This window comes from Nerophis lumbriciformis, linkage group LG06, assembly GCF_033978685.3.
Source record: "Nerophis lumbriciformis linkage group LG06, RoL_Nlum_v2.1, whole genome shotgun sequence".
Classification (NCBI taxonomy): Eukaryota; Metazoa; Chordata; class Actinopteri; order Syngnathiformes; family Syngnathidae; genus Nerophis; species Nerophis lumbriciformis.
Genome location: NC_084553.2, coordinates 2,459,684 through 2,472,456, shown reverse-complemented (window position 1 = coordinate 2,472,456; position 12,773 = coordinate 2,459,684). Strand labels below are relative to the sequence as shown.

The 12,773-nt window shown below is 42.1% G+C and overlaps 3 protein-coding genes across 3 annotated transcripts in view; 2 read left to right on the top strand and 1 right to left on the bottom strand.

Moving 5' to 3' along the window:
• The window catches only part of LOC133608402 (uncharacterized), a 68,279-nt gene that overhangs the window by 45,056 nt on the left and 10,450 nt on the right, over window positions 1-12,773 (top strand). The window contains exons 6-8 of the mRNA XM_061963610.2: window positions 3,244-3,418; window positions 3,508-3,597; window positions 3,692-3,872. Of these exons, the coding sequence (XP_061819594.2) occupies window positions 3,244-3,418; window positions 3,508-3,597; window positions 3,692-3,872 (446 nt within the window). The remainder of the gene's footprint in view (window positions 1-3,243; window positions 3,419-3,507; window positions 3,598-3,691; window positions 3,873-12,773) is intronic.
• LOC140676637 (uncharacterized) lies at window positions 1,891-6,677 on the bottom strand. The gene is made up of 2 exons (XM_061963614.2): window positions 6,231-6,677; window positions 1,891-3,887 (listed from the first exon to the last, which is right to left on the bottom strand). Exons 1-2 carry the CDS (start codon window positions 6,412-6,414, stop codon window positions 3,019-3,021), a joined length of 1,053 nt encoding a protein of 350 aa, XP_061819598.1. The 5' UTR covers window positions 6,415-6,677; the 3' UTR covers window positions 1,891-3,018.
• The window catches only part of LOC133608389 (uncharacterized), a 34,763-nt gene continuing 29,101 nt past the window's right edge, over window positions 7,112-12,773 (top strand). The window contains exon 1 of the mRNA XM_072913331.1: window positions 7,112-7,428. The gene's annotated coding sequence lies outside the window, so the exon portion shown is untranslated. The remainder of the gene's footprint in view (window positions 7,429-12,773) is intronic.

The following is a 12,773-nucleotide window of genomic DNA, read 5'->3' as shown; positions in this document are numbered from 1 at the left end:
CTGTATCTACGTGCATGAGAACTGGTGCAACAACGGGACAATCACTGAACAGCACTGTTGCCCGGACGTGGAGTACATGTCTGTTAGATGTCGGCCTTTTTTTCTCCCGAGAGAGCTGTCTGTTGTTATCATCACGGCTGTGTATATTCCACCGGACGCCAAAGTAAACACAGCGCTCTCTCTTCTGCTGAACACCGTCAACGAACAGCAGCGGGCCCACCCCGACGGTGTTCATATCATAGCAGGGGATTTTAATAAGGCCAATCTGAAGACTGTACTCCCTAAGTTCTACCAGCACGTGAAGTGTTCTACAAGGGGCAAGAACACCCTGGACCACGTGTATACCAACATAAAGCACGCGTACAGAGCTACACCCCTCCCCCAGCTTGGACAGTCAGACCATCTTTCCCTCCTGCTCTCTCCTACCTACACCCCCATCAGACGCCAGGCCAGGCCTATCACAAAGACTGTTATGACCTGGCCTGACGATGCACTCCCCAAACTTCAGGACTGCTTCCAACACACAGACTGGGACCTCTTCCAACAACAGGAACTGGAGACAGCCACAGGAACGGTGCTGGACTACATAAAGTTCTGCATCGGGAATGTGACTGTGGAAAAAAACCATCCGGGTTTACCCCAACAAGAAACCCTGGATGACCAGCCAGGTCCGCACACTCCTCAGGGCCCGCGACGCAGCCTTCAGGTCAGGGGACAGGGCACTGTACAGTGTTGCTAGAGCCGACCTGAAGAGAGGGATTAAAAAAGCAAAGGCGGACCACAGGAGGTGCATAGAGTCCCATCTGTCCAGCAAAAACTCACGGGAGGTGTGGCGGGGCATTCATGACATCACGAACTTCAGAGGCTGCAATATGACAACTGCGGATCAGAGTGCGACACTGGCAGAGGAGCTTAACTGTTTCTTTGCCCGTTTCGAAACCCCCCAGCGACACTCATCTGCTCCAGCCCTGCCCCCGCCCCCACCGGGCTCCGGCGCCACTCCACTCACTGTACAGGAGCACAGTGTCAGACGAGTGCTCCTGGCTGTGAACCCCAGGAAGGCTACCGGACCAGACGGAGTACCTGGAAAGGTGCTCAGGACGTGCGCCCACCAGCTCGCTCACCCCCTCACCAGGATCTTCAACCTCTCCCTGGCTCAGGCAGTCATCCCATCCTGCCTGAAGTCATCTACAATAATCCCGGTGCCGAAGAAGTCTCCCATCACCAGCCTGAATGATTACCGACCAGTGGCCCTCACTCCGGTAATCATGAAGTGCTTCGAGCGACTTGTTCTCCAGCACATCAAGGACCATATCCCTCCAGACTTCGACCCCCACCAGTTCGCATACCGGGCGAACAGGTCCACAGAGGACGCCATCGCTGTTGCTCTCCACTCTGCTCTGAACCACCTGGAGCAGCAGCAGAGCTACGTCCGGATGCTCTCTGTGGACTATAGCTCTGCCTTCAATACAATAATCCCGGACAGACTCTGCAATAAACTGGACACTCTTGGCCTCCCCCCTCTCACAAACGCCTGGATAAGGGACTTCCTAACGGACCGACCCCAGAATGTGAGACTTGGCCCGCACCTCTCATCCTCCCGCACGCTGAGCATCGGCTCCCCACAGGGCTGTGTGCTGAGCCCCCTCCTCTACTGCCTTTACACCCATGACTGCAGTCCGGCCCACAGTGACAACCTTACCGTCAAGTTCGCCGACGATACCACAGTGGTCGGGCTCATCTCCAGGGGTGACGAGGCTGCCTACAGAGAGGAGGTCCTGAAGCTGACGGCCTGGTCTTCGGAGAACAACCTCGCTCTCAACACCAGCAAGACCAGAGAGATCATCGTCGACTTCAGGAGGAGCAGCACCGACCCTGCCCCCCCCTACATCAACGGCGAGCGTGTAGAGAGGGTCCACACCTTCAGGTACCTTGGAGTCCACATCTCTAATGACTTCTCCTGGACAGTCAACACCACATCAATCATCAAGAAGGCTCAGCAGCGGCTACACTTCCTTAGAGTCCTCGGGAAGTACAACCTGAAGCCTGACCTGCTGCTGACCTTCTACCGCTCGTCCATCGAGAGCCTGCTGACCTACTGTATTACGGTATGGTACGGCAGCTGCACTGCAGCAGACAGGGAGAGGCTGCAAAGAGTGGTCAAGACGGCTCAGAAGATCATCGGCCGCCCTCTCCCCTCTCTGACGGACATCTACACCTCCCGCTGCCTCAACAGAGCCAGTGCCATCATCAAGGACAGCACCCACCCTGGCTCTGACCTGTTCCACCTGCTGCCCTCTGGGAAGCGCTACAGGTGCATTAAAACCAAAACAAACAGGCTAAAGAACAGCTTCTTCCCCAGGGCCATAACCATCCTGAACGGACTGCCCCATTGTCCCTCATAACTGCCTTCTCTTCGGTGCAATAACCCATTCCACCAACCACCCTGTTTTTTTTTGTTTTTTTTTCATGTATATATTCATTTCACACCATATTCATTGCACTTCTACATTTTTTACATTTTTATATATTTGCACATTGTTTTTCTAGCATGCACACATCGCACTGTATGGAATGGCCTCAATCTCGTTACCTTGCGTAATGACAATAAAGCTGATTCTGATTCTGAGATCACATTCCACAACTCTGTGGTCCACATTTCTTCTTTCAGCAGGCAACTTATGACAGTTTCATTTGTACAAAAAAATAAGTACTTTAAAAAAAAAAAATCATGTCTCATTTCTATTGCACTTTACACGTCTTTGTGTTGGAACAAAATATCATAACGTAACAAAATGTGGACAAGCTGAAGTATTCTACTGTATTTGTATGGTGGAAGCATATTCACAAGATGATGTCACACATTGTATGTGCTGATGTTGTTAGAAAGTCAGAGTCTTGATCCTGCAGCTTCATTTACTTCTCCTCAGCACACCTGGTTGGTCCTCACCTGCTACTTGTGAGAAGATCTTTCATCACACACTGCAACTTACATGCTACTTGTGAGAAGATCTTTCATCACACACTGCAACTCAACACCTTCTCACCCGTGTGCGTCCTCGTGTGTTTGAGCAAAGCCGAGCTGACATAAAAACCTCTGCCGCAGATTGAGCAACAATAGGGTTTTTCCCCGGTGTGCATCACTCTGTGTCTTTTCATATAATCGTGCCGAGTGAACCTTTTGTCGCAGACCGAGCAAGCGAAGGGTTTCTCTCCGGTGTGACTCCTCGTGTGTCTTATGAGAAAAGCCTTGGCGATGAAGGTCTTGTCACATTGGGAGCATCGGAAGCGAGCGTCGTCGGCGCCGCCAGAGTGCGTCCTCGTGTGCGTCGTCATGTTGGACTTGGTGGAAAACTGTTTGCCGCAGATGGCGCAGCGGAAAGGTTTCTCGCCCGCATGGATGATCCTCGTGTGCACGGTCAGATTTCCCTTCTTGCTAAATGTTTTGCCGCACTGAGAGCACTTCCAGCATCTGTTGTCAGTGTGACGTCTCATGTGTCTCGTCAGGTTTCTCTTCTTGCCAAACGTTTTGTCGCAGTGAGAGCATTTCAAGTGTGTGTTGTCGGCGTGACGTGTCTGAGCAGCTTCATCGTCAGTGTCAGCAGACGTGGTGTTCTCACTATCTGACAGAGGAGCCAAGTCTGCTTGTGATGCTCCACCATCACCTTCTCTTGTCATGTGTTGTGTTGAGCTGCTGCCTGGTCTCTCCGCCTCTCTCTGCTCCTCTTCATCGTCTTCATCTTCACTCTTCACAATCACCGGGAACTCCTTCAGTCCTTCAAGATGTTCCTCCTCTTCTTCTTTAATGTTAGGGGGCTGTGGCTCCCCTTCTTCCATGCTGGAGCTCCACTCTTTTTGCTCAGGAGAAATAGGTTTTTGTCTGACATCTGCAGGACGCAAGAACACAAACACATTATTTTTAATGAGACTGTTTTTAACGCTTTTATTGTGTGTAAATGCCCAATTAGGGACAAACATGAAGAATTAGCCAGTAGTGTGTCGTCAGGGCCAGCAAGGCCTTCTCTGCTGGCCTAACATAACCAGAAATCATCATCATAATCAAACATAACCAGAAATCATCATCATAATTAAAGATAACCAGAAATCATCATCATAATTAAAGATAAAAGTCATTTACTTTCCCTAAATATGTAAAAGTATTCATATTCTCTTCATGTCATATTATGCTCCTTTCAGTGCTGTTTTTAGGTTAGTTGTTATCCAATCAGAATTCAGCTAGCTTATGTTGCCATGCTGTACCAAATCTGCCTTCACAATCAAGAATGTGTGTGCACTGTAAGTGAACGGCCACATACAGTTGATAGATCATTGGGATAGTTGTTGTCAGTAAGGCCTTCTAGCTGGCCTCACCTTCAACCTGACATTTACGTGATTGGATACTCACTTGGGAGTCCCAAGTGAGTATCCAATCACAAGTTGCCAAAACAGGAAGTGGCAGCGGTATTTTGAAAGGTGAAGTTGGACTAAGTAGTACGTCACTGAAGGCCTAGGTGAGAAACGCACGGCATTTTTTACATTTATGACTGTTTTACACCTTTTCTTCCCCGCTTCCCTGTGCGTCATTCCTGGGTGTATTTTTTACATTTAGGGCATTTTCTGATTCTGATTCTGGCTAGGTATTGTTTATCATTTTCTGCATTTTGGCTAAGTAGTTTTGATCAGATTGGGCATTTTGGCTAAGTATTTTTTTATCATTTAGGCAAAGTATTTTTTTTTATCATTTTGGGCATTTTTGCTAGGTATTTTTTGATCATTTGGGGCATTTTGGCTAGGTATTTTTTTTATCATTTTGGGCATTTTTGCTAGGTATTTTTTTATCATATAGGGCATTTTGGCTAGGTATTTTTTTAATCATTTTTGGCATTTTGGCTAGGTATTTTTGATAATTTGGGGCATTTTGGTTAGGTATTTTTTATCATTTTCGGCATTTTGGCTAGGTATTTTTGATAATTTTCGGCATTTTTCCACATTTAGGGCTGTTTTCTCCCTTTTCTTTCCCGCTTCCCTGTGCGTCATTCCTGGGTGTATTTTTGACATTTTGGCTAGCTATTTTTTGATCATTTTCGGCATTTTGACTAGGTATTTTTGATCATTTTCAGCATTTTGGCTAGGTATTTTTTTAAATCATTTTCGGCATTTTTTTCCACATTTATGGCCGTTTTCCCTCTTTTTTTCCCCGTTCCCTATGCGTCATTCCTGGGTGTATTTTTTCACATTTTGGACATTGTGGCTAGGTATTTTTTTTCCATTTTGGCAGGGACGGCGTGGCGCAGTGGGAGAATGGCCGTGCGCGACCCGAGGGTCCCTGGTTCAATCCCCACCTAGTACCAACCTCATCATGTCCGTTGTGTCCTGAGCAAGACACTTCACCCTTGCTCCTGATGGGTGCTGGTTAGCGCCTTGCATGGCAGCTCCCTCCATCAGTGTGTGAATGTGTGTGTGAATGGGTAAATGTGGAAGTAGTGTCAAAGCGCTTTGAGTACCTCGAAGGTAGAAAAGCGCTATACAAGTACAACCCATTTATCATTTATTTATTTTTGATCATTTTTTGCATTTTGGCTGGGTATTTTTGATCATTTTCGGCATTTTTCCTAATTTATGGCCGTTTTCCCCCTTTTCTTCCCCGCTTCCCTGTGCGTCATTCCTGGGTGTATTTTTTTTGACATTTTGGCCATTCTGGCTCCTCGTGGGACTTATGGAACTCAAACCCTTTCGGTATTTTTTAAATTTATGGCTGTTTTCCCCCTTTTCTTCCCCGCTTCCTTGTGCGTCATTCCTGGGTGTATTTTTTACATTTTGAGCATTTTGGCTAGGTATTTTTTATCATTTTGGGCATTTTGGCTAGGTATTTTTTATCATTTTGGGCATTTTGGCTAGTTATTTTTTTTAATAATTTTCGGTATTTTAGCTAGGCATTTTTGATCATTTTCAGCATTTTGGCTAGGTATTTTTTTATTATTTTCGGCATTTTTCCACATTTATAGCCGTTTCCCCCCCTATCTTCCCCACTTCCCTGTGCGTCAACATAATTTTCCCGATGAAATAAACCCAATGAATGCATATTTTCTCTCCTAAATATTGGTGTATCATAGACGTCTAAAGCTTTCTTGTTCATGTGCAAACACGTAAAGAAAAAAAGGCGTTTAAGTAACAGTTGCCATGATCAAACATAAAGTCAGTACACATTTTAGAGTGAGAAGTAAACAAACCTGTTTGTTGATGTTTGTTGAAAAGAGCGTCCAGTAGTTGACGTTGTCGCTCGTTCTCCTCTTTTGTTCTAGAAAGTTCCTCCTCGTATTCTGCTATCGTTCTTTCTAACACTACAAATATTTCTTCCACAGCAGCAGTTAGTCGCTGCTTCACCAACACTCTCAGCATTTCTACTTTGCACATTTTCACACTTTAAACTCACACTTAGCGACGTGTCGATCACTTTCGCTTTGTCTCTTTTGTTAGCAGCTAGCGAGCTAAGCTAGCCCGAGAAGCTTCTTAGTTTATCCTGACATGAAGAATTAAGGCAAAAAAAACAACATTCAATGATCTTGAAACAATTCTGATGAAAAGTGGCTTTTGTCGGCAATAAATGTATATCATGTATATCCCAAATGTGCAATATCGGCTAACAGTAAAAAGTAAACAGGGACTGGTGTCGCCTGATTACTGACGTCACTTCTTTATCGGTGCGTTCACTAAAATGGGATTTCAGAAATATTAAGGGTTAGCGTCAGCAAATAGTCGTTAAATGAGAACGAAATCATTGTTTAAAATGCATTATGCATATAAATAAATAATATTTAGAAATGTTATACGTTTTAACACAAAACTTCAATAAAAAACATTCTTACGGATTGAGTGTTCTGATGCATTGGAGTGTACTTGAGATGATCCGGGAAGAGAAGGGCGCCATAGAGTGACGTCACTGCGTACGTTTACTTTAAAAATGGCTTTTGTATTTAGAAATGTTATTGGATTATTAGTTGATGTATTGCCAAAACATTTTTAAACAAATAAAATAGCGATTAAAAAAATGATTTCTAAAGAGTCGAGATTGAAAATGCGCATGCGTACACCGACCGCCATCTCGCAACGGACTCCCGTGATGGCCGCCTTCATCTTGTTGAAAATGTGATGCTATTTAACGCAGATGACAAAGACGTTACGTCATGACGTCAACTTTGATTCGTGTCGGGATGAACTCGTCTCCGCGCACATTGAAGCTTGCGTGTTGTTCGCTTCCTCCTTTAGCCTGCCGGCTGCGAACAAAGACGCGGAAGTTAGCATCACATGCTAAAATGCTAATCAGAGACAAGTAAAATGTGAAGAAAAGAACACCAGCTGGAACTTTCTGGAAGAAAAGGGGAGCACGAGTTAGTGGACGCTGTTGTCAACACACATCACACAGAACAGGTTTGTTTACTTCTTACCTAACTTTATTTCTCACCATGCAGTTCATCTCTCAAGTTGTGCAGCCCTTTGAGACACTCGTGATTTAGGGCTATATAAGTCAACTTTGATTGAATATTCCTGGGCTTCAATGGATGAAAAAACGTTTCAGTCTTGGATCAAATTGATCAAAAGCACTTTATAGTTTTCTTAATTGAAAAAAAAAAAAAACATTTCCACATTTGTTGGTATTTAAGTTTGATAGCCTTCATACAACTTTTAATAATAACAATAATGTAACCTATTTTTATGGACTTGCCTCTTTGTGATGTTAAGTTCCTGTTCCAAGCTGTTATACAGTATATGCCTTGAGCTCTTATTTTAAAGGGGCTCAGAGCGGAAGTGCTGGCACGTTTGTTTCAAAACTTCGCTCTTAGCGCCTTCAAATTAAGAGCTCAAGGCATATACTGTATAACAGCTTGTAACAGGAACTTCACATCACAAAGAGGCAAGTCCATAAAAAAATGCACTTTACATTTGTTAAAATCTCAAAGTGCTACAAAGTATATAGAAAAAATTAAAACAAAAATAAAATATAAAGTTAGAATATATAATAGAAAATTAAAATAGAAATAAAAACATGAAAAACACTAGATAAAACATGGATAAAATAGAAATAAAAACATGAAAGCACTGGATAAAACAGATAGGCAAGCATCCATCCATTTTCTACCGCTTGTCCCTTTTGGGGTCGTGCGGGGTGCCGGAGTCTATCTCAGCTGCATTCGGGCGGAAGGCGGGTGCACCCTGGACAAGTCGCCACCTCATCAACACAGATAGACAACATTCACACACTAGGGACCATTTAGTGTTGCCAATCAACCTATCCCCAGGTGCATGTCTTTGGAGGTGGGAGGGGCCTATCCCCAGGTGCATGTCTTTGGAGGTGGGAGGGGCCTATCCCCAGGTGCATGTCTTTGGAGGTGGGAGGGGCCTATCCCCAGGTGCATGTCTTTGGAGGTGGGAGGAAGCCGGAGTAGAACCCACGCAGTCACGGGGAGATCATGCAAACTCCACACAGAAAGATCTCGAGTCCGGGATTGAACTCAGGACTACTCAGGACCTTCATATTGTGAGGCACATGCACTAACCCTTGTGCCACCGGGCTGCCTAAAAAGTGCTCCAAAGTTAAATAAAAAAATGATATTATATATTCTAACTTCATATTTTCTTTTTTTTAAATTGTATTATAAATGTTTTAATTCTTTTTTTTTTTTCTTTTTTTTTTTAAATGTTTTAAATTTTTTAAATTATTTTTAATGTTTTAAAAAAAATTTTTTTATTTTTTTTTATTTAAAAAAAAAAATGTTGTATTCATTTTTGTAAAAAAAATTAATTACTTTTTTATTTTTGTAATATATTTTTATTTTTAAAATTTTTTTAATTTTTTTATTTAAAGTATAAAAAAAATATATATATATAAGGTTAGAATATATAATAGAAAATTAAAATAAAAATAAAAACATGACAAACACATCTTACATTCTACAACATTTTGGTCAGTGCTAATTGAATTAGAGGGAAAACAGCCCAAAATGTGAAAAATGCCGAAAATGATCAAAAATACCTACCTGGGTTTGAGTTCCATAAGTCCCGCGAGGAGCCAGAATGGCCAAAATGTCAAAAAAATAGACCCAAGAATGACGCACAGGGAAGTGGGGAAGAAAAGGGGGGAAACTGCTATAAATGTGGAAAAATGCCGAAAATAATAAAAAAAATACCTAGCCAAAATGCTGAAAATGATCAAAAATGCCTAGCTAAAATACCGAAAATGATAAAAAAAATATCTAGCCAAAATGCCCAAAATGATAAAAAATACCTAGCCAAAATGCCCAAAATGATAAAACAGAAACATTAATAAAATAGAAATAAAAGCATGAAAGCACTGGATAAAACAGATAGGCAAGCAGTGCATTTAAAAACAAGAAGGCAGAGAAACATTCTAGCAAATATTGTTGTCTTGATTCCAGAATGTCAGTAGTCGATAACGATACCTACCGTATTTTCCGCACCATAAGGCGCCCTGGGTTATAAGCCGCGCCTTCAATGAACGGCATATTTCAAAACTTTGTCCACCTATAAGCCGCCCCGTGTTATAAGCCGCATCTAACTGCGCTAAAGGAATGTCAAAAAAACAGTCAGATAGGTCAGTCAAACTTTAATAATATATTAAAACCAGCGTGATGTGGGCGCGCATGGAGTCGTATATCAACATGGACGGAGCTGCGTGAAAAAAGCCACCCGGCCTCTTCGCGTAAACTTACCTTAACCACTCGCTCATCTTTTCTTCATCCATCCATCCCTTCGAGTTAGCTTTTATGATGACGCCGGCTGGAAAGGTCTCTTTTGGCAAGGTCTTCCTTTTGAATATCACCATGGGTGGAAGTTTCTGGCCATTAGCATGGCAAGCTAGAACCACAGTGAAGGATGACTTCTCATTCCCTGTGGTGCGAATATTCACCGTACGTGCTCCCGTTGTATCCACAGTGCAGTTCACAGGAATATCAGTTGCTGTGAAATAGTAGTCCGTGTGCGGATGGAGAGATTGCGTCTTTTCACGAACCGGAAACCTGTCGCTTAGTAGGAGCCATTTTGTGGTCTTTACAGATGTAAACACACAAAGGAAATGAAACGTACGGTATCCGCGCGCTTTTTCTTCTTCTACGCGGGCGGGTGGTTGCTTACAGTAGAAGAAGAAGCGCTTCCTGTTCTATGGGGGCGGGTGCTTACCTTGGCGGTTGCTTGCGTAGAAGAAGAAGCGCTTCCTGTTCTACCGGGAAAAAAGATGGCGGCTGTTTACCGAAGTTGCGAGACCGAAACTTTATGAAAATGAATCTTACCGGTAATATTAATCCATATATAAAGCGCACCGGGTTAAAAGCCGCACTGTCAGCTTTTGAGTAAATTTGTGGTTTTTAGGTGCGGCTAATAGTGCGGAAAATACGGTATTCATTTCCACAATTCTCTGTACTTTTCAAAACCACAATTACAATTTAAAAAAAAAACGAACCCGTGTATTTTTAAGTTGACTTACTTTATTCGAGTGTTTCAAAGTGTCAAGAATTGAAAGTTGCTTTTATATTGAAGTGATCATCATACAAAGTAGAAAAGCAGTGAAGTTGTGTAAATGGTAAATAAAAAGAGAATACAACAAATCCTTTTCAACTTATATTCAATTGAATAGACTGCAAAGACAAGATATTTCATGTTCACACTGACAAACTTTCTTCTTTTTTGCTAATATTAGCTCATTTGGAATTTGATGCCTGCAACATGTTTAAAAAAAAAAAAAGCTGGCACAAGTGGCAAAAAAGAGTGAGAAAGACTTATTTGGAACATCCCACAGGTGAACAGGCTAATTGGGAACAGGGAATATTTGCAAAAAATCACAATGTTTCTCATTTTTTATCATTTTGGGCATTTTAGCTAGGTATTTTTTGATACTTTTTGGCATTTTGTCTAGGTATTTTTGATCATTTTCGGCATTTTTTCACATTTATGGCTGTTTTCCCCCTTTTCTTCCACGCTTCCCTGTGCGTCATTCCTAGGTGTATTTTTGACATTTTGAGCATTGTGGCTAGGTATTTTTTATACTTTTGGCTAAGTATTTTTTTTATCATTTTGGCTAGGTATTTTTGATCATTTTCGGCATTTTGGCTAGGTATTTTTGATCATTTTCGGCATTTTTCCTCATTTATGGCCTTTCTTACCCGCTTCCCTGTGCGTCATTCCTGGGTGTATTTTTTTGACATTTTGGCCATTCTGGCTCCTGGGACTTATGGTAGGGGAATATTTGCAAAAAATCACAAAGTTTGTCAGTGTGAACATGAAATATCTTGTCTTTGCAGTCTATTCAATTGAATATAAGTTGAAAAGGATTTGTTGTATTCTCTTTTTATTTACCATTTACACAACCTGACAACTTCACGGCTTGTGTATAAATGTGATTTATAACCCCAAAAGACTTACAAAGTTTGCGAGGAAAAGGATATGATCACAATAATATAAACCTCACCGAGATTCTCGAGCCGTTTTGAGAGACAATAAGCTTGAGCAGATCTCTTCCCCATCAACAACAATGCAAATCAAGCAGACTTTGTGAGCGTCAACAACGATTTGGGACAAATGATGATCCAGAAACTTCTAATTTTGAGCCTGAATATAGGGAGGATGACGTACAAGTTTTAGAAGCTGTGTGCTAAACAGATGCAGCTTTAGTCAAACACTAAGCTTCATGTAGCAGTATTGCTAAGTGCTAAACAACATATACAAACATAATAAAACAATCACCTACAGCACAATGTCTGCTCTCACTGGGATAAAGACTGATGGGATGTTTATATCTTCCCCTTTACAAGAGCAATTCATTAGAATCCTCACAAAGGGTTAAAAAAAGGTGTCTCCCTGGCCATCTCCGGGTCTAAGTTGGATGTCAAAGTTGACCCAACTTGTGGGTTTATGTCCACAACCTTCTACTATCCAGGTGAGAGGCACAATTTATCATCTACAATTAGCTTTCACCAACTCAGGGGCGATGCCGCAACTCTACATGTCAATGTAGCAGCTTAAGCTAGTTAGCTCGCTAAAAGTAGTTCCTCTGCGTTAGCCCCTCTAATAACAATATTGCTAATACTTGGTTAATATTCAGGTCGTGACATGTAAATGGAGCATTGTTGGATGTTTTTAGAGCAACCCCCCATAAGCTAACCATTGTTAGCTGACTTTTGCTGGCTTTTCTTTATGAGTTAGAATGCATGAAAAAAGAAAACCATACGTGTGCTTGTCTTACCTGAGCACTGTGAATGATAGACAGCACATGTCTTTCCAATGTTTCCAGTTTGACTGATTTGATGATAAGGTCGGCGTGCAGACGAGCTCGCATCGTCACGTTGCAGAGTTTTTTTGTGTGGGGAAAATAAACTTCTTCTATGACTTTAGCTCCAGACTTCTTCTGTTTGTTTGATCTCGTCATTACTGCCACAAGTGGGGGAAAAGTGTATTACAAGTGAGTACCAAGCTGAGTTTTTTGGCAGGCCTTTTTGGAGATGCTCCAGATGACGTCATTGCCTAATTTGCATAATTGTCCACATGTATGCAAAATAATTTCCAGGCTAAAATTTATTTTTATAACGCTAATTCTTAACAGAAGTTTATTTATTTATTTTTTAATTTTTTATTTTTTACACATAGAGCAGCAGAAGCTATTTTTTTTACACATTGAGCAGCTCAACAGCCTTGAGTTTTTTTGGTGTCGTGTATCTAATTTTGACAATGTTCTTCATGTTCATAAAATGGCTGTTAGGCCACAC

Coding starts and splice junctions, on each gene's coding strand:
- LOC140676637 (XM_061963614.2), bottom strand. CDS start 6,414: ATGTGCAAAGTAGAAATGCTGAGAGTGTTGGTGAAGCAGCGACTAACT. Junction 3,888..6,230: donor CAACAAACATCAACAAACAG/GTTTGTTTACTT, acceptor TGCGTCCTGCAG/ATGTCAGACAAAAACCTATT.